The sequence below is a fragment of the Coffea arabica genome, chromosome 2e (genome assembly GCF_036785885.1).
Source record: "Coffea arabica cultivar ET-39 chromosome 2e, Coffea Arabica ET-39 HiFi, whole genome shotgun sequence".
NCBI classification, from domain to species: Eukaryota; Viridiplantae; Streptophyta; class Magnoliopsida; order Gentianales; family Rubiaceae; genus Coffea; species Coffea arabica.
This window is the reverse complement of record NC_092313.1, coordinates 13,083,830-13,104,691: the sequence shown is the minus strand read 5'-3', so window position 1 is coordinate 13,104,691 and position 20,862 is coordinate 13,083,830. Positions and strand designations below refer to the sequence as shown.

General features: G+C 35.3%; 3 protein-coding genes across 3 annotated transcripts; 1 reads left to right on the top strand and 2 right to left on the bottom strand.

Annotated features, from left to right (window-relative positions):
* Window positions 1-1,646: 1,646 nt before the first annotated feature.
* LOC113731055 (large ribosomal subunit protein bL34c) lies at window positions 1,647-3,574 on the bottom strand. The gene is made up of 2 exons (XM_027256091.2): window positions 3,197-3,574; window positions 1,647-2,110 (listed from the first exon to the last, which is right to left on the bottom strand). Exons 1-2 carry the CDS (start codon window positions 3,417-3,419, stop codon window positions 1,854-1,856), a joined length of 480 nt encoding a protein of 159 aa, XP_027111892.1. The 5' UTR covers window positions 3,420-3,574; the 3' UTR covers window positions 1,647-1,853.
* An 8,137-nt stretch (window positions 3,575-11,711) lies between these two features.
* LOC113731052 (protein trichome birefringence-like 38) lies at window positions 11,712-14,116 on the top strand. Its single transcript, XM_027256088.2, has 5 exons — window positions 11,712-12,298; window positions 12,423-12,594; window positions 13,019-13,197; window positions 13,371-13,529; window positions 13,607-14,116. Exons 1-5 carry the CDS (start codon window positions 11,997-11,999, stop codon window positions 13,890-13,892), a joined length of 1,098 nt encoding a protein of 365 aa, XP_027111889.2. The 5' UTR covers window positions 11,712-11,996; the 3' UTR covers window positions 13,893-14,116.
* A 981-nt stretch (window positions 14,117-15,097) lies between these two features.
* Window positions 15,098-19,344, bottom strand: LOC140036673 (uncharacterized). Its single transcript, XM_072079052.1, has 4 exons — window positions 18,975-19,344; window positions 18,086-18,162; window positions 16,081-16,192; window positions 15,098-15,485 (listed from the first exon to the last, which is right to left on the bottom strand). The coding sequence occupies exons 1-4, from the start codon at window positions 19,268-19,270 to the stop codon at window positions 15,356-15,358; spliced, it is 615 nt and encodes a 204-aa protein (XP_071935153.1). The 5' UTR covers window positions 19,271-19,344; the 3' UTR covers window positions 15,098-15,355.
* Between the last annotated feature and the right edge of the window lie 1,518 nt (window positions 19,345-20,862).

Genomic DNA, 20,862 nt, shown 5'->3' with positions numbered 1-20,862 from the left:
CCCCCACCCACCCCCACCCAACCAACACAACAACCACACAAAAAAAAAAAAAACCCCTAATGGAATATCAATTGATGCAAAAGTAATTACTAATCAGCTCAAAGCACTTGGGACTAATCAACCAACTTCAAGAAAATAAAAAATGGACGATAAAACATTATGAATTCCTCCAACCAGCTGATCAATTTTTCTCGTTACAGCTTTTAGTGCCTCCCTCAGAACTACGTTAACAGCTTCCAACAGCCTACAAAACTCCAATTATTCATATTACCTCACTATAGTCCAGGTTAAATCAATTGGATGATACTAATGTTACCTAAAATGCTAACTGACAAGGACTAATATTATATCATCATGAGCAAGGACGCTAACAATGTAACAAATTTTTGGAACATACAGGTTTTGATATTCACATTCTGCAAAATCATAGTACTACAAACAATCCCCCAGTGTATTCTAAGTGGCAAAGAGGTTCCTGCACTCCTAGTTCTTTGCTCAAAACCCCAACCCAGACAAAATGAAATGTACATGGCTAAGAGACTAATAGATTCACGGCTCATGATGGATGAGGGTAGAAATATGAGATAGAAGGAGGCCAAATGACTCCAGATAATTCCTGAGAATGTTGAATTTCAACTGCACTGGCGATGCCAATAAGAGTCAGAAATCGACTATCTGCAGATCCTAGAAATGACCAAGCGCCATGTTGTTAGCGATGCACTCCAAAGTCAGACTAACACAACAACATGTAGGTAATGTTAGCATAACAAATCTACTTGATGCATTGACAGGAGAAAAGGAGTTGTTACAGGCATCAAAGATCAAGAAGCATGTGGCAACAAACAACCTCATCATCTGTGTTAGAATGTTATCCACAACTAGTTTCTTGCAGGAACTAAGACCAAGTTGAAATTGGATTTGTCGTTTGACTTGACCACTCTAAAACAAATATATCCTCACTGTCATGATTAAAGGGATGTACTCGCTCAAAAAAGGCAACTTCATGATACAACAGCACACTTCTGGACTGGTATAAAAATTAATGGTGTAGCATCATGAATGATGCAATTGCTACATTTCCCTCAGCAGCCCCAGACGATAATGAAGGTTACCCTTATAAAGGTGAGAAGGTGTTTGCCAGAAAGTAGGTTCAGTAGCAGAAAATATTGCAGGCTACAAGACAGTGATCTGACCCAGATAACTAGCTAACACAAACGAAGTTTGCCGCCAAACAACCGCTCTGATGCTATACATGCAAAGACTCTGGGATCCAAATATTCAACATGCAATCTTTTTGCAGGAGGTCACAACTGGAAAGAACAAAAACATTTGCTCGTTACAAACTCACTAGGCACCAGCTGCAATGAAGGGGCATGCAAAAAAGTAAAAAGGCCAAACCAATAGCCAAAACAAAAAGATAATGCCATCATAGAAGGCCACAGTGGCAGGGCCATTAATAAAGAAAAAGAAAGCTGCAAGTTTAGAGCCCAGCCATCCAGAGGTATCTAATTACAGCATTTATTTTGGTTAAACACATCCCTGTTTTGGAAATTTAGCATCTGGCTTCTACAAGTAATCACGTCTACTTTGGGCATCAATCATCACTAGAATCATTCCTGTCGTCTCTGTGGTAAATTTAACACTAGTTTGAGCAGCATACTTGTTACTTTCTCATTGCTTGAAATCGTATTTCAATTAACCAGACAAGAACAGAAATTAATGATTGGCACAAACATACCACATATCTCGTACAAAACCAATTTCCCACATGAAATGGTGAAGCATGAGTATAAATCACTACTAGTAGACATTACTTTTCCGCACCTACAGAAAATTGATTGAACAGTCAATATTTAGGCACGTTTTCCACTGCTTGGATTGGACTTTGGGCAGAGGTCCCATCGACCCTTGGCACGACGTCGCCTGATAATTGCTCTTCCACTTGTGGTGCTCATACGCTTCCGAAAGCCATGAGTTCTAGCCAAAGACTTCCTTGACCTATTCCTCTTTGTTTGACAAAGAGCATATTTTTTAGCCTGCACAACCAAACCGCGCCTTTTCACTATCTTTGCTGCACCATTAGAATGCAAGTCCCATCCCAATGACAAACCTGAAATTTTTTAAGAGATGTTAGTGCCAGTAAAGAAACCAACAATCCATCAGCATTCACTTATCAAATTGAAAGGAAATTAAGTAATAGTGGAAATGCCAATCACATAAGCTCCAGCACCACTTAGAGACATGTAAACCTTCAAAACACATGATGAAATCAGCAGTTAAAAGCTATAGCTTTTCAATCAGGGAAAACCACCATAAAACACACAAACAATAAGGAAGTGAGTGACATAATTCAGAAGTCTGCTATCCACATGGGTATCTAACTCTGTATGAACTATATTTGGCATACTCGTATCCATTTTACCATAATTCTCCAATCCCCATTGATTTAACTTTTCTTTTTAATGTGTTGAAAATTTGAAATTTGACATGTATTACAATCAGAGAACACTTCAAGCATTAAAAAAAAAAAAAAAGGAATGACCAGCAAAATGGACAAAAAAAAGCCTCAAATTTTTCATGAACAATTGAAAAGATAGTCTTCTTTCATTGCTTTCCACTTCTACTTTTCTTTTTCTTTTTCTCTCTCTTTTGGAGTGAAAGTGGGGAGGATTGGGAATTGAAGCAAATAAATGGGAATTTTGCCCAGCTTTGTCAAACTTGCAGCTTTTCTCCCCTCAATAAATTATCAATTTCCAAAAACCATACTACAAATTTCATTTCATCCCAAGAATTGACTAAGCCAATGTCTATGAATACTCAATAAATTCAAAAGAAGCAGCCCTTAATAAGGAATACAAGTCCATTTTCTAGAATAAGTGGATAAAGGTCCTTAATTCTTGTCTAAGAAGGAGAAGATTCTACTCTTAAAGTCTCCAGCCTCAATGCCCTCCTAAGTCCCAGCTTCTTCCTCCCCATCCTTACCCTTCTTAAAAGAGGAAAAAGAAAAAGTAAATTTTTTAGAAAGAAATACAAAATAAAAGTCTAGAATCCACCATTTACCGTAAACCAAAACGCTTAAAGCTAGGTACCAAGAAGCAGCCCAACAAAAAAGCTTCAATCTTTATATAGCCCAGCAATTCAGATTGATCAAACATCAACATTCAAAACCAAAAAGAAAACCAAGAATTTACATTACCTGAAAAGGCAGAGTTGGAAGAAAAGGAGAGTGAAGAAGAAGGGGCTAAAAAGGAGCAGTGAAGCAGCCCAGAAGAACGCGAAGTGGCAGCCTTGGCCTTGGCTGCAAATTTGAGAGACCCGTGAGAAGTTGTTTTTGGACCAGTGAGAATAGATAATGAAGCGGAAGGGACAGTAAAATTGGTTCTACAAGACAACATTGTGGCCATTGAAATGCAAGCCATTTTCTTCCTTTTGCCCTCCCTGTCTCTGCTTCAGTAGTACAATCTCCCTATTTCTTACTCCTACCTTCCCGCTGGTTTTTTCTTTGCTGAATTCTCCCACCTTATCGCCTTTGGCTGCAGAATAAGGAGTGTTTTTTCCCCGTCTAACTCTAACCAATAGTGAAAATACACAATTTCGAGAGTTAAGAGTCGTGTGGCCCTCCATAATTTGGAAAGATGTCAATTTGCCCTCTAAATTAAATAAAGGAGTTAAAAGAGTAGTTTTTTGATGCCCTTTCGTCCAACTCCCTCCTAATTCTAACCTGTGATGCACTCAATAATGAGTAGGCGTGTTTATATTATGGTCAAATCGAAAACTCGACTGATCCAATCTAGATTAGATAGTAAAATTGATTAATATCCAATCTTACAAGTTGGGTAAAATAATTTGATGATGAGTATTGATCTTCGATTCCTCAATTACTGATTATTAGTTGAATTTTCAAAATTTGTATATAATAATATACTATATGTATTATGTTATAACTAATAATAAATGGTGTTATAAATCATCACTCACAACAACACATGTTGCTATAAGCTTATTCTTGATGAAGAGAGAAAATTTAACACTCTTTGCTTGCTTTCAAAATTTTGGACATTACTAATTTAATGGCTACCTTGTTGAAAATCAAAAGTTTCAATGGTTAAGTCTTGTAAAAAAAAAAATTAAAAGAAATGAAAATTTCTTAACCGAATTCGTGATTACGAGCCCATGAAATGGTAACAATTACTAAGGTCTTCTCAAAGGCAAATTTAGATTGATACACGTAGGCCTGTAAATTTAGCCCAATCAATTGGCCCAATGATCTAGGTTTCCCAAGTCGAGCTCGGGCAGAAGGAAAACTCGCAATTGTCGACCAAGCCCACTCTCAAAATGACATTTGTGAGGCTCTGTCTGTACCCATTTATTGATCAGGGGATTTGAGCTAGGCCTAAATTTTGGAGAAAATGTGTGGCTTTACATTCTAAAAACTGTTAAACTATACTATTAACCGATTAAATTGTATAGAATTATTTACTGGATTAAGATGATACTATGGTTAACTAATGCCAAAAAAAAAAAGAAAAATTAAAGAAAATACTGCCTCTAAATTGTTTCATTATATCTTCTCTCACATACATGCTTTTTGTTCCTTTCAAAATAAAAATGAAGAATTTTTTTTTTGAAGATAAACTTATCATTTCTGTGCAATATTTTGATTCAGTGCTTAAATCCATATTTTAGGTTCAGTTTTTATGACCTACATTGGCTACTTAATCTTTATAAACACTATTGAGAGGGGACCTTACTTGGAAAGTCCAGTTGGTAGAAATCAGTAACTGGTAATTCTGTTATCAAGTTTTGTTTCAAGAGTTGTATCTAAGAACGTCAGGCTCATACTACTGAAGAAATAAACATGTTGCGTAAATAAAAGACCGTACGTGCATAAAGAATAGCAGCTTGGATTTCATTGGTAAAAAGATGATTCCTTGAAACTAATCTCCAAGTGCTCAAAGTTTCCAATGTCTAGCTCCTAGCTAATTTATGACGGACACACTCTTCATGGGTTATATGTAGGCAAGCAGTGGCAGAGCTAGGAATTGCAATTAGGGGGGGCAGGTCTCTGTTATTTGGATCAAGTCCAAATAACTTTCAAATATTATTGTTTGGGTCCTTGAGAGGGGACAAAGTGAAAATTTTTATCAATATTTTGGGGGGGACAAAACAATATAATAAAAAATTTTTTACTTAGAAATTTTTTTTATAACAATTGGAGGGGGGGCAAAGTGAAATTTTTTATCAATATTTGGGGGGGCAAAACAATATAATAAAATTTTTTTTACTTAGAAATTTTTGTTTTTAACAATTGGAGGGGGGGCGGTTGCCCCCCCTAGCCCCCCCCTTCCCTCCGCCCCTGTAGGCAAGCAATACTATTCTAAAGGTCATCAGTTTCTTTTTTTTTTCTTTCCTTTTCTAGGGTAGATTACATTTTACCCCTTCTATGATTTAGCACTTCTCCGCATAATTCTTATAATTTCAAAAAATTATACATAATTTCTTTATGATTTGGACTAAAGTGTGAAAGTGATAAAATTTTTAGTCCATAATAGACCTGACATAAATGTTAAAATTACCCCAATGTCATTATAAAAATTAGCTATTAACCAAAAGGGATTATGTATACATTTTTGAAAAAAAATTATAAGAGGATTACGTCAAAAAGTGCTAAACTATGGGAGCTACTTTTCCATTCTACATTTATATATTTTTGCTAGTTCAATCATTTTTATTTTTAAATTACTATAATCTTGACATTTCAGTTGGTTTCGTTGTAGAAAATGATTGTCATGATTTGACATTTTCGTCCAAATTGTAAGAGAATCATGTTATGATTTTTGAAAGCATAAAAGAATTATGTTAATTTACCTATTTTTATGGTCCTAAAGCTCATCAATTTCAAGAGATATGCTTGTCATGGCTTAAAGTTTTGGGCAATCCTCTAAGGAATTGAAGTCCTGCATGCCGAAAAGTTGAAGTGAATATCAAGTCATCACATGCACGGAGCCAACTTTCCTAACTCAATCAATTTCGTAGTGTAATTCATAGTGTCAATGAGACTGAAATCTAAGGATTTGTTTGATAACCCTACTTAATACTGAATATTAATTCATTTAAAACTTTTTGAATTCAATATATTTGATAACAGAAATGTATTATTACTTAACGTATTAAGCACTGCTTAATTTGTTTACAAAGCTTTTAGCGAAAATTTTTCATTAAATTTTCTGAATTGACTACACATACTTTAGCTCTCAAACATATAACACACTCTCATACATACTCTAATACAAAATACAGATTTTTCTCTTTCTGTTCACACACGCGCATGCAAATATACACTTTCCTACATAAATATGCACATTTAAACACCACATATAAATTATTTCATTATCTTCTATTTCTCTCACTTATATACATGCTTTTCTTTCTCTCTAAATACACAAATAAACGTAATTTTTTTAAAAAAATAAAAAAAATATATATTTTTATGATATTTCAGTTCAGCACTATGATTCAGTTAACTATCAAACATATATAATTTGATCAATTCAACAAACACTTTCAACACTTAATTTTCTGATTTCAAATTTCAGATCTCAATCTTATCAAACAGACCCAATACAAACTTGAATTCGGAAGTGCTGGTTGCTCATCAAGGCAGTAGACCTAATCACTGACCAGCCCTTCGTAGTATCGAAAAAGGTTCATGCAACGGAAATTTAGTTACTTCAAAAGTAAAAGAGGCGGTATAAGATTAACTGTCAAACAGATATGAATAGTTAGCAAATCAGAGAATCTCCATTTCAGAACGTGGAAATTACCTACCACATTTTTTTAACACCTTTATTTAGAATCATGATATAGTAAAATTAGAATATGGAGTTAGAACATGAAAATCACCAATCTTGATTGTTTTTGCCTATGAATCTCCCAGCCTCTTTGCTTAAAAAGTGTGCCACTTAGATCCATTATTGCACATAGGAAATTGCTGTATGGATCCTATCCAAAAATGCTTGTTTTGGGGAATAGCGTATTTCTTTAAAGAGCACAATTCATGCTATGGTTTGTACATTGCCGTAACAATTGAAATTATTGTTCTTTTATGCCATTTTTCACATATATCACGCGCCACCAGCCGCTCAAGTTGGCGTCCACCCCCGCCTTCCGCCCCACCTACAGCCCACTATCTAGAGCAACCACCTTGACCTTAGCCCATTTTGGATTCAGTATGCTCTCCACCAATTAATGTTTCTCTGCTTACACTACCACATTGCCCAGTTCAGGTCCAGCCAACATCCCATTACTGTTTTTTTGTCTTTTGGGAGAAAAAATTTAGGTGGATTTGGCTATGGTTCTACCATCACTATAGATTAAGACATGTTTTTGGAATTATAGATAGTTTAGAGGAATTCTTATAGATTGGAACTATAGATTGTTTACAGAAATTCTTATAGATCGTTCATTAATACAGTCTTCACATCGATGATAAAATTTGAACGCACAATCTTTAATACATAAATAATCCATTGTTATCATTGGAATCAACTTGTATTTACAGCTAAGATCGCAATATGGAGTTGATACACAACTGTACTCCATCCAAAACCATGAACTATTGGGGCCTTGAGAAAGTTCTTGAATTCGTGTGCGATATTGGTGCGAGACATTTGGAAGCTGAAACGGATTCTCAAATGAGTGTTCATATAATAGATCATGCAATCGAGGAGTCTCAACACTACAATTTGATTTGGCCCAAACTGGGAATGTGTTAGAAGCCACGTTTTTAATTCACGTGCTGATATTCCAATAAAGCATAATTTCCTTTGCTGGTAATAAAAAGCATAGTTTCAATTTGTAAAAAGGAATGCATCTTCTTTCAACTCACCACGCATATAATAGTTAAACGATGTTTAGTTGAAGATTTAATGGGTATAATCCATAATAGAACTATGTTAATTTGGCTTCGGCCTCCAACTGACCTAAAAAAATAATTATAAACTATACAATAGGATGAATTATCTAGTGTTATTTGCCATGATTATAGAACTTACTTTTTAGCTTTCAAAATTTTTCTGTAGTATTTTCTCAAAATCCGTATGAAACTGCAAAATATATTCCACGGCAAATTAGTTTCTTCATAAATAATAATACCAAAGTCTTCCCAATATTACACATAAAACTACATTTGTGAGGTTATCCATAATATGTGAAAAGATTAAATTTTCCTATATTGTGACCCTAATGTTTTTTTTTTTTTTATATTGATGGCCTAGATTTATGACATACAACTCTAGTCAAATTTGAAATCCTTTTTTTTTTTTTTTTACATATGTGGCATTTACATCCTGATTTACTAACGTTAAAAAAAAAATAATCTTTCCACTAAAAGTGTAGTAAACATTAATTCCATGTAAATCCAAAAACAATTTACTCAAATACTACCCATTTTTCATGAAAACCTAACATGAGGTGGGTGAAACGATCAAAACAAAAGAAATGTATATAACTACGACAATCTTTTTGGAAGTCATAATCAGCGTCCAATATAATTGAATTATCTAAATCCATTATTCAAGTGGTGGAGCTCAAGAGAAGATATTTGGAGGCCAAATGTTACTATCCACCGAAAAAGACTTTTTTTAAATAAATTTTCCACTGGACAAAAATTGGAAAGCAAAGCACACAAGAATGATACAATCATGCAGAAACCATAGTTTGAAAGAGACTGCAAGTTGAGCTAATCCAGTTCTTCATCATTAAAACCAGAAAAGAGTGAAAATGAGAATTTCATAATGCGGCTTGACTTGCTATTACCATAGCTGCCAATGTAAATGTGCTAATTATTTCATTCAAAGCATCATTTTGTCATGCAATGATGACAATTATTGACACTCTAAAAAGTTTCCAGCCCAAGTCGGCACCTAATTTGTCTAAGAAAGCTTCAAGCCTTTCCAAATTGGAATTAAGGGAATTGAAACAAAAATAGAAAGGAAAAGGAAAGGAGGAAGATAAAGCTGTTCCCTCAGGATTATGAGTTAGTTATTTGAATGAGGGTCTATGTGGGGCGAGATTCCAATCAATTGAAGTTGATTAAAATGACCTCATTCGCCTAATTAGCCTTAGCCATGTAGGTACCAATAATTTGTAATGAGCATAATCCACTTAGATTCTCTACAGCCTCTTTTTTTTGTTTTCAGAAGATTATATGCTCATAGAGGTGAGATCGACCCAAATCTAGGTAAGATGCCTTTAGATTTAACCTCCAAGGGCTTTTGCAATCAATTAACCTCGATCTAATTTTAATAATGCGGCTCAATTGACTTCAGCAAATGAACACTATAACTCGTTTTGATATATATGTGTTATATCTATATAAATACAAAAAAAAAAAAAGTACTAAAATTCATATAGTTTATAACTCTTAATTTTGTCTTACAAGTCATTAACGCATAACTCTAAAGGAAAAAGAAATCCTTACTTGGCTCGCAAGGTCACGGGACTACTTTTTCTATTCAAAAGGAACTTCAAGATCCACTTGCTATATTAATCCAGTATTGTCGAGAACAATCAAATCAAAACTAAAGGTATCAAGCAGCAAAGTGTTGAGCCTTCTAATCCACTCATTTTTTGACAACCGAATCCACTCATTTTCAACCCTCCTCGAGCAACCACCATTTCTTAATCATGTGACTTCTACTCTAGAATGCGGCTAATACATGTACATCTAAAAGAGAGGAGGACCACAGCAGGTCCTATTGCAAAAACCAATAAGTTGCCAAGATTGAGTTTAATTAGAGGTGGTTTGCACTTTGCACATGGAGGGACACAAGAAGACATTGACAACAATATATCGAGGCATCCATTTCTCAGTCATTTGATGTTTGTTTGGTTCATCTGAATTCCATGAAGGGGTGGATGATCAATGATGACCTCTTGGAGTGTGCAGATTAGTTTCTTCCAATTCCAAACGTGCTTATGCTATCATGGTCCTGTAGTGACAGTGATTTCCTCTATTCACTATCATCTTCAGAGGAAAATGCGCCATTGAAAATTCAATATCAGGATATGTATGCTTGGGTGAATTATGATGATGGGCTTAAGATGGAGGCAACTTTTTTGGAAATGAGGATCATACAGGTTGCACACAAGATTTGATCACATAGGAGTGGGAATGTTCGATGGGGTAGATTTGCTTTGGATTTTTAGGTAGTGAGAGACATTAGAGAAGTGATGATGGAGGTGATCAGCCGCAAAGTTTGTATCATGGGAAGCCAGGGAGGCAGAGGTGTGTGTAAAGGTTGGAGGCGGTGGCCTTTTTTTTTTTTTTTACAAAGAAAAAAGGTTTTTAGCAGGAAAAAGATGAAATTTAAAAAATAGAGAGAAGAAAGAGAAATTAAAATCTACGACGTCTAAGTTCTTGAGTTTTAATTTCAATCATTAGACCAAAATCTCATCAATAACGTGATGATTGCAAAAAATGTTCCTCAATTAACAACTTTGTCCCTTTTAATTTTTTAAACGCGGAGAGTAGTGTTGTACAATTTTTTTTTATCGGGGCAGCATCTTACAAATGTATAAATTAAGGGAGGTAGGTCTAAATTTTCAAACGTAGAGATCAGAGTCAACAAGTGTCAAAAAAAAATTGTCAAATCAAAAAGCCACATTAGTGGTTTCGGATTTCCCTAACAAACTTACACCCGTGATCCCCAAAAAAAAAAAAAAAAAAAAAAATCTTACACCCGTGATACTGAACTCCTCCACTGTGACTAATTGTTTAATGACTGTGCGTTGAATTTTATTTCCAAGTTGTACGGGAGATGCAGCTCAGAAAATGAAATAATGAAAAATACCAATTACTAACCCGCCTCTTCCCCCTCAAGCCTCCCATAGTTCTATGTTTCCCTGATTAATTATGATCTATTTCAAGAAAGACAAAGAAGAAGGGTTAATTGCATTTTGTACCTTTAAATTACACCTCAATTTTCACTTGATCCTTTAATTTAGTCTGAAAAATTTTGCTCTCTGAAGTTTTAAACTCGTTCCACTTTAGTCCAATCATTAACAAAATGCACAAAAAAAAAAACTGACATTGCAATTTCTACTCCCCATATCCTTGGCACTAAAATTAGAATATTTTATATTTCATTAATGTTGGACTAAAGCAAATTGAATTTAAAATTTCAGGGAAAAAAGCGTCCCAATTTTAACTTAGGGATCAAAGTGAGAAATAAAGTATAGTTTAAAACAAAATAATTAACCAAAATAAGAATAAGTACATGAATGACTTGGAAGGAGGGGTGGGTTGGGTACTATGAAAGGAGTGAGTATAAATGAGAAGTTCTGAATTCGAAACCTTTCACTTGTAATAAAAAAAAATAGATGCATGAATTTAAGCAAGTAACTTGAACTACTATTTTGTTTAACAAAATTTACGACTAATTTGAGTGCATGAATGCCTTTTAGAAAGTAATTTACTTTACCTATTTTTATTTCGTAAGCAAATGAAACTGTATTTACTACTTAGGTACTAGCATACTCAATTGCATGAATGACTTCAATTTAGAAATTAATTTAATCATATATATATATATACATTTGCAATATTTGCAATTGCCGATTCGAGATTTAAGCAATATTGACACTATTACCATAAATAAACACTCTTTCCGAGTCAATCCAAAAAAACCCAACTCATGTAAGCGTGAGATACAGAAATCAATCCACCTTCTACCACCTCTTGACCGTCTGATACCCCGAACCAAAAACCTCCAAATTCCCAACCTCACCATTGCTAATGTACCTGTCCGTTTCTTATCGTACGCAGAGATAAATATATCCCCCCTTGCCTGGTCAAGAGGACATCTTGCTCATTACCAAAAAGAAAAATACAAAATAGAGAGGACAGCTTGTTAGCCTTTACAATTTCGTCTCTTTCTTTGAACTTTTGTGTACCGAAATCCAAGAGGGATTTTTGGTACAAGAACCTGTGAACCATGGTTGTTTTTCATCAATCAATACTGTTGTTTGCTTCTGTTATTGTGTTATTTGCAGTGCAGCATGCAAACTCATCATCAGTTGAGACAGTGCATTATAATGTCACTGGATACAGAGGTCGACACCTAGGCGGTGGCTGCAACTTGTTCCAAGGAAAATGGGTTGTGGATAGCTCTTTTCCTCCTTATGAATCCTCAGGCTGTTCCTTCATTGACTATGAATTTGATTGCCAAAAATATGGCCGCCCAGACCAACAGTACCTCAAGTATGCTTGGAAACCTGACTCTTGCAACTTGCCCAGGTATCGAATGCACCTTCCCTTTTCACTTGTATTCAAAGCCAAGAATTAAAGATTCTATGCAATTTTCTTTTTTAAATTTTCAATGATTGTTTACATTTTTTTTTTCTCTTTTTTGGGTCAAAAGGTTTGATGGCTTGGACTTTTTGAAGAGGTGGAAAGGGAAGAAGATAATGTTTGTCGGAGATTCTTTGAGCTTGAACCAGTGGCAATCTTTCCTGTGTTTGATTCATGCGTCGGTGCCAAGTGCCAACACCAATCTTGTGAGGAAGGAGATCCTCTCTTATGCGACTTTTCAGGTAATTATTATAGGTAGTTCTCTTTTATTCTTTTTTTTTTTTTTATTCCCTTTTGTTGTTTTTCTTGGGAGAGGTCAATTATTCCTCTGAAACATCCAAAACGGGGTGGCGTTTTCGTATCTTTGCTAAAGCCTAAACGTTTGGCTTTACTAGTTGTCGGGAACAAACATTTGGTACAATTTTGTTATGTTTTACCATTTCCTATATTTGATAAATTCAATGTACAGCCAACATTATGACTACTACGTAATCTCTTTCTTCAGTTTGCACCATTACAAAGGATTATGTTTCTTCAATTCTATGAAAAAAATTCCATCTCTCATGGCACTTGATACTTCTCTACCAAGTTGTTTATCCAATAGCTTACAAATTACTGCACATCTGATTAAAATGTTGGTCTAATTTTATCGACAATGTCTTGTAGGACTACGATGTAACCATCTATCTTTACCATTCAACATACTTGGTGGATATAGCACAAGAAAATATTGGCCGGGTACTGAAATTGGACTCCATTGATCGAGGCAATGATGCATGGAAAGGAATGGATGCTTTGGTTTTCAACACCTGGCATTGGTGGCTTCATAGAGGAGATTCTCAGCCGTAAGAATCAACATATTCCATTTTCTGTAACATTGAGGCATTCCCTTTTTATTCCATTTTCCCTTAAAACTATCAATTCATGTAGATGAGTTCAGGGGGGAATCCTCTTTTGGTCAGAAAAGAAAGAAAGATGTACTTTTTCACATGATTAGCATATTTTGTGCTTTTTGCAGATGGGATTATGTGCAAGATGGTTCCACTGTCTCGAAAGATATGGACCGTCTAGTGGCATTTTCCAAAGGTTTGTCTACTTGGGCACAATGGGTTAATCAGAATGTCGACTCTTCTAAAACCAAGGTCTTTTTCCAGGGGATCTCTCCCTCACATTACGAGTAAGTAACAGATGAACCTCCGGCTAGAAAAATCCATCTCTGGAAACTAAGTCTACTTTCTTTTTACTGTAAAACAGTGGCAAGGAGTGGGGTTCAGATTCCAAGAGTTGCTATGGAGAGAGAGAGCCACTCCAAGGGTCAACATATCCAGCAGGATTACCCCCAGCTGTGGACGTGGTTAAAAAGACCCTAAGTAGCATGCAGAAACCAGTTGTGCTGCTTGATATTACAACACTCTCACAACTGAGAAAAGATGCTCATCCGTCGGGTTACGGTGGTTCGACATCGGGTAATGATTGCAGCCATTGGTGCCTTCCTGGGGTGCCTGATACTTGGAACCAGCTCCTCTATGCTTTACTTTAGCTCGTAGGAATGATCTGCATGACCTTTAAATCTACGTAGAAACATTAAGGCTGCAGATTTACTTGTCCTATCATTAAATCTACGTCGAAAGGAATAAGACAGAGAAAATCAAGCTTTTGGAATTACCAATGTAAACATACAGAAGGTTGCTTCCGTTAGGAATCAACTCATGCTTGAATACTTGTACAAGTATAGCCAAGAATGCAGTCTATTTGTTATTTGCACTTCTATTCTGTTCTTAGCCCATGTCTCAAGTGAACAACAACATTCCTTTTTTACAAAGCCAAGTTGCTCGGCAATTCAATTAAACAACAGATTCTTCATTACCAGCAATACGGTAGGTGGATGCATGCTGCAGAGAGTGAAAACCAGAGAAGAAAAATGGGCTCTGTCTCAAGATAGGGTCTCAGTATAGCATGCACCAACACAACCTCTCAACTACTGACATTTCATTTACCATGTAAAGTCAGTCAAAGATATGAGTAATTCGTTAGGCCCCTCATAATTATAGTTCAAATTCTACTACCAAACGAGAAAAGAAAAGCAAAGATAAAGGCACAGGACGTGCAAAGGTAACCAATTGGCGGACTTTGGCAAAGAGAAATCTTTGTCTCAACCGGAAAAGGAGAGACAAAAGAGAGTACAAAAACTTAATCCTGTATACACCTCATGATCAAGTGTCTTTCACGGTGTTAGTAACACAAATGCAAACAACCAAGTAGAGATGACCCCAATCATGATGTCGGCATATGAGAAAATTCTGATCCTCATCTTCTTTTGTCCTTGCTATCTCTTTCAACAATAGATAATAAAAACACACACCCAGAATCTAAAGTAACTCCACAAGTTTACTCAAAAGGCAATTGCTTTGTCCTTACTCCCTCAAGTCTTGCTTTTAGCATGCATTGGGATCGGCGGATCATAGCAACAAGTCAGCAAAGAATACTATTTTTGTCATGCTGGATGTGGTGGCGGTAGCGGGAACGGCAGATCATAGCAGCAAGAAATGCTGTTTTTGTCATGCTGGATGCAGCAGCGGTGGCGGTGGCGGTGGGAAGCGGTGGCGGTGGCGGTAGTTTGACATGCAGAAAATGCCAGAGAAGACATCACGAAAAACAGCATCATTGGTATCGGCATATTTATCAATCTCAGACAACATGTGGTAAAATTCAAACATCTCAAGGTCTATAAAAAGACAAGCAACACAACCACAACAAACAAAGGCATATTAGCATATCTAAGCAAGACAGACATGTCGTGTTTGTCCACACACATCTCTGTGTGAGTCAGCAAGAAAAAACAAACAAATCCACTATTTTGAATCATTTTGTGCCTATTACATTATCTGGAAAAAGAACCATCTATCCTACGCAGTTCTGGTAAGCCATCAAGGTGAAAGTGATATACTTGGTAATGAGGACAAAGGGATAAAGCTGACATCTTTAGACAGTCACGAAAACAACTCAATAGCCAACGTAAACAGCAGCATTCACAATGTAGCAGTCATCATTCTTATCACCCATTTCTTCTACGTGCACACCACTTGAGCATATCAACCCACCATCCACGACTTCAATACTCAAGATTCTTCCACTGTCAAAGAGACAAAAAGACAGCCATGAGTCACAGAGAAAGAACATTTTTTGAGGCAATTAAAAGAAAAGGTTGAATTTTCTCCCAGTTCCCCTTCCCCCCACCTACTGTCCTTCTCGAGCTGAAAACCAACCCCCAGTAACAACAATAAGGAGAAAGAAGAAAAGTAACAACATGAAATCTAACACTTTCAGAGTTACCGAAAAGTTGGGAAATAGAAAGAAGCTTCTATATAAGACCCTGTATTCTTGAGAAAACTCCAGGACAAAAAGAACTTTTTCTTTGAAAAGATGGTAATACTTTTGTTAATTATGCATCATTGTTACTAAAAACTATAAGAGAATGCCATACAACAAGAAGAACAATAGACACACAGCTTGATATATCAGCAAAATTGACATATAATGGGATTTATCTAGGATATCTTAATTACAAGTTAAGAATAACCTAAGACAGAAATGGACAACATGACAGTACCTCAGCGATAAGAATCTGATGCAAACTTCATAGAGAAATTATGCTAAGCTCCAATACGTATTTGAGAATCAGAAGGTTGGGTTTATACACAGTACTGAAAAGAGTGCATTATACTCACTAAGGGAAAACAGACTTGACTTTCTCAATTTCCAGGGAATTCTGGAGAGGTCGAGGAACTCCCAATTTGATCTGTAGTTTCATCTCATTAAATGTAACACCAGGTATAGAACCTGCAATAAGCAAAGCATTCTACTACATAAGTTACTACTTACAACAATAAACATTCAATTTAAAGGCTTACAAATGACAACATAATGCCGCACTAGTTTGACCAACAACAGAATAATGACAACATAATGCTTACAAAAGACCAACAACAGAATATCCAAATTAGGACAAAAAAACAAGCCATAGTTTGACCTAGACAAAGCAAACTGTTTGCAACTAAAATATTTGAAGTGCATTTCCTTGTTGTCATAAATGCAGAATTACATTTTCTTCACATTGTTAATTTTTTCTCTTTGAATATTCTTAATATGGCTCAGCATAGAGCTTCTGGCTGGCACAAATAGATACCAACAGTTTCTAAAGTTAATAATCAAAGAGCGCAAGCTTCAAATTTGAGAGAGAGAAGAGAATCAAATATAGGAATTTTTCTTTATAAACAGATAAATATAGAAAGGTATCCGTGCAAGCACAAGGTTGCCGCAAAATGGTTTGCATCTCAAGATTTGCACACGCAAAGCTATGACAAAAGCTGAATCAAATGTTCTGCTTAACTTTAAAAACAACAAAGGGTTCAAATACATGTTTCAATTACTCATTCTAATTGGCAGCAACTAGAAAAACCCAATTTTACAACCAAGACAATTGAGGAACCAAAGATTTGAAAAAAACCAACATAGATTTCAGAATTCAAAAACCTGCACGGAACATCTGAGCTACTGCTTTGATGTTCTATTCTCTTTCCTTTTGTCTATACCTTGTTTCTTCTTTCAAACAAAAATGGAGTTTCAGCCAATGAATCCTGACCTTTCTAGTCTTTCAACACATTACACAAGGAATGTGCAGCGCCATCAAGATATCTAATCGTGGTAAAGAAGGAATGCATGGTTAAGTCAGCTGTTTATGATAAGAATACTATTATAATCAATACATACATCACGAAGAAAGCCGAGCAATAGAAATCACAGTACAACTGAATATGTGCTTGTTACTCATGGTATCTAAATAAAAGACACTATCGTTTTTGAAGCAGTTAAAAGGTACCTTGAAACCCAAGCTTGCTTATCAAAAGAGGACAAACAGCACTGGGGGTGAGGATAGGAAACAGAAAGCGAGCATGAAAACAAGTTTGGCAATTGATGGTCTTAAATTGGGCATTGATAGGTAATAATATCCTAGTTGTCCAGAGAAAAAGGGAAGCTACAGTGTTCAGTTCAGTGAGAAAGGCAGAAGGCATCTTCTAAGAAATGTTTGACTCTTGAAACTTTTTCACCCTAGTTATTCCAATGAAAAACTTCTATCTGCTCAGAGTCTGAGTGGACTCTGCAATTTGGTAGCAAGCAGACTAAAATTCCAGATTCAGATAAGAATATTTCATCTTAAAATGTTATAGGATGCATAGTATCCAAGATTAAAAGCCAGAAACAAATATAGGCAGTCCCTCTGGCTAACAATTATCATAAACATTGGCTTTGAGTTAAAGAATAAATGGCCAGAGGACCCTCATTCATATCTTAGTCCCTGCAGCAACAAGCCTCGATCTCCAAATCGCAAAGACACTCAAGAAAAGGTAGGGGAAGTATTCTAGTTATGTTTCTTTCTAAGTTCAAAGATGTTCTACTTGAATTGCTAGCATACTGGGGTAATCAGGCATACATTCTTTCAGAATAATGAAGCAGTAAATCCAACCCCACATGTGAATTCATAAATTATGTTGGAGCAATGAAAACCAACAATTATTCCTCGATCAATAAGCACAACAAAAAGTGTTCACATATGACCTTGTAATTTTCAGATAGTTGCATATATTGCTTCCATACATAATAATAGATGAATAAATCATCAGAAACTTATGAACAGATTAACACTTTAGTTAATAATAACAAGGTGACAATTACCTCTCCTGAAGGCAGGAATGGAGTTGGAAGAGATAGCATCCCTACAAGCTCGCATGGCAGCTGAAGTAATATCTTGCCTGTTCATCCATTTGTTTAAACTGGATTCAGTCCAAAATCCCATTCTACTCAAACCAACATGCACATTAGCTTATTACTGCATATCATATGGTCCAGTCCAAAATCCAAGAAATTCATCTAAACTATTGACCTGCCTGTTCATTCACTCATTTCCAATATGCTTAATCCAAGATCCTTCTTTTGTTTTAACGAAAAAACATACAGCAAACAAACTGCTCTGTATAATAGGGCTCAGGCCAAAGTCCCATCTCTTTGTATCCTTAAGAAATCACTAGCAAGCTACGTCTTACCTTTCCATTCTCTAATTTCAGCTAAAACTACATCCAAAATCCCGCTTTTATGCAATGGGCTATATACTTGAATTTTGAAACTTGTGTTGAAATTTTGAAAACAATATATTATTTCTAGTTTTAATTTGTTATTCCCAAACCAGGAAAATTTGTGAAAAATCCACCCTAAAGTTTTAATGTCATAGAGGTCGACTTTAAAGTCAAATCTCTCAGAGATCGCTTTCTTCTTCCTTTCCTGTTTCTGCTCTCTCTCTTCTTCCTCTTATTTGACTCTTTATTCTTTTTCTCCCCATATTCCCTCACTCATTTTTCACTCTTCCCTCTCCTTCTCCATCAATTTCCTATACACATACGACTCCCAAGAAAGTATCAATTCCACATGACAACGTATGGAGAACCACAGTTATTCTATATATCCACTTCCCAATTTCTTTAACACTTCAAAAAAAACTCAGATATCGAAAAAGATTGAATATCGAAACAAAAAGGTGGTAAGGGGATTGAAAAAGAATAGAAAGTACCCATGTTGATCATATCCAACACCCATTTCAACGAACAACAGCTTCATTGAAGGGGAGGGAACAGTTTCACTAGCCATGCTTGTTTTGGGTTGCGATGGTGGTGGAGCTGCTGGTGGTGATGATCTTGAAATTGAAGCCGTGAGAACCAGGTGGAGGACACGGCGAGGCGGAGAAGAGGACTGTTTGGTAGGCGTCTTGTGTGTGAATCCAAGAAAAGGGTTAGAATTGCGGGTTGCAGAAGAAGAATGAAGAAGTTTAGCAGTGGAGGTGGCAGTGAAAGAAGAAGAAGCAATCATCTTTTTGTTTCTTAGTTTCTTAACCTTGCTTCCATTGGGCACTAATAGCTGGAGTTTATTGTCAAAATAACTCTTCGTTTGAAACATATACCCAAATAATTTAATTTTAAAATTTATTATCTTTATAATTCTTTTTTTTCACATAGGTTGCATATATGTGATAGGATAGAGATAGAGGCGTATAAATATTACAAATAAATTCGATTGGATCGAGGAATTTGACCAAGGAAATCCACATAAATATTGCTTAAAAGCTATTTAAATTTGTAATTCATCCATTATCAAAAATCAAAACACGTTTTGAACCTGACAGTAATTTGTGATTTATAAATTTAAATGTCTTCTTAAATAAACAATTAGAAAGATTTGGGAGGATTTCAAATTTTTTGTCAAAATTTTCAATACAAACGCAGTTGAATTGCAATTTTCTTTTTTTTTTTGGTTGGATTTTCTTTCTTTATAATTCACCAATGTTTTCTTTACAAATTTATGAGATGTTTTCTTTATAAAATTAACCACTATCAAACACAAATTACAAGAGTTGAATTGTTAGTTTCATGAATAATTTTGAGTTTTTAAATGAATATTTTTTTCATAAATTTTTAATTCATCTTTTACTTAACATACATTACATCTCAAAGAATTATTAGGAGTGCTATTTTTAACACAAAGTCCAAATGTACAATTCAAACAGTTTAGTGTCACCACAATTTACATAATGTCTATCTTTTCTCCTTCCCATTGAATATCAAAAGGAAAAGGTATTTCTATAATATTTTGTTTACGTGGAAGCTTTCTTACTTAACCAAGAAACTAATATCCCATATTAGTTGAGTTAGGTCTTGAAACATTGAAGAACCCTTATTAAAATATTTTTGTACTTTTTATTTTTTTGACATTTGTTCAAGGATGGTTCTAAGCATAGTTATTAAACCCGGCCCGGAGGGAACCCGGCGAAAGAGGTGGGTGAACGGGTTACTGGTTCAACCAGTGGGTGAGTGGTTCAACCGGTGGGTCACGAAATATATTTAAATATTATGTTTCATAATTTTTGATATGGTTAAAACTATAATAAATTATGTCATAGTAAATGCTCAATTAGTCTAATTTATTATAGAATCATTAATTCTTATAAGAATTAACAAAACCTAAATGCAATTAGTAATCCATCAAATTTCAAGAATAAAATTTTATCTAAGTATAATTATCTAGTTTATTTATGAATTTTAAATGCAAAGAATTATTAGGAACGATATTTGCCTTTAGAATGAATTATGTGATATGTTATTTTTTAAATTCATTTCATAATTTATAGAGTCTGGGGAGTAATAAAATTTATTAAAAGATTCCAAATAAATTATGTTTTGGAAAATTAAAATAAGAATAAGTCTAATATATAATATAAAAAAAGACTAAATGTTAAACAAGTGAGCTGTTGGTGCAGCGGTTGTTGCATTTCCTTCAATACAAGAGGTCGTTGGTTCGAAGCTTCGCCGGGTTGACCGGTCGAACCGCCGGGCCGGGCCGGGTGTAATAACTATGGTTCTAAGTCTTGCAAAGGAAACGAAGATTATGGAAGGTATGAGGATGGA

Bases quoted from the DNA above. Each gene is read 5' to 3' on its own strand.
- LOC113731055 (XM_027256091.2), bottom strand. From the start codon at position 3,419: ATGGCTTGCATTTCAATGGCCACAATGTTGTCTTGTAGAACCAATTTT. The intron at 2,111-3,196 runs GTAATGTAAATT...AAAAAATTTCAG, and splicing joins TTCCAACTCTGCCTTTTCAG to GTTTGTCATTGGGATGGGAC.
- LOC113731052 (XM_027256088.2), top strand. From the start codon at position 11,997: ATGGTTGTTTTTCATCAATCAATACTGTTGTTTGCTTCTGTTATTGTG. The intron at 12,595-13,018 runs GTAATTATTATA...AATGTCTTGTAG, and splicing joins TCTCTTATGCGACTTTTCAG to GACTACGATGTAACCATCTA. The intron at 13,530-13,606 runs GTAAGTAACAGA...ACTGTAAAACAG, and splicing joins ATCTCTCCCTCACATTACGA to TGGCAAGGAGTGGGGTTCAG.
- LOC140036673 (XM_072079052.1), bottom strand. From the start codon at position 19,270: ATGATTGCTTCTTCTTCTTTCACTGCCACCTCCACTGCTAAACTTCTT. The intron at 18,163-18,974 runs GTACTTTCTATT...ATGGATGAACAG, and splicing joins GTTGGATATGATCAACATGG to GCAAGATATTACTTCAGCTG. The intron at 16,193-18,085 runs GTAATTGTCACC...TGCTTATTGCAG, and splicing joins CATTCCTGCCTTCAGGAGAG to GTTCTATACCTGGTGTTACA.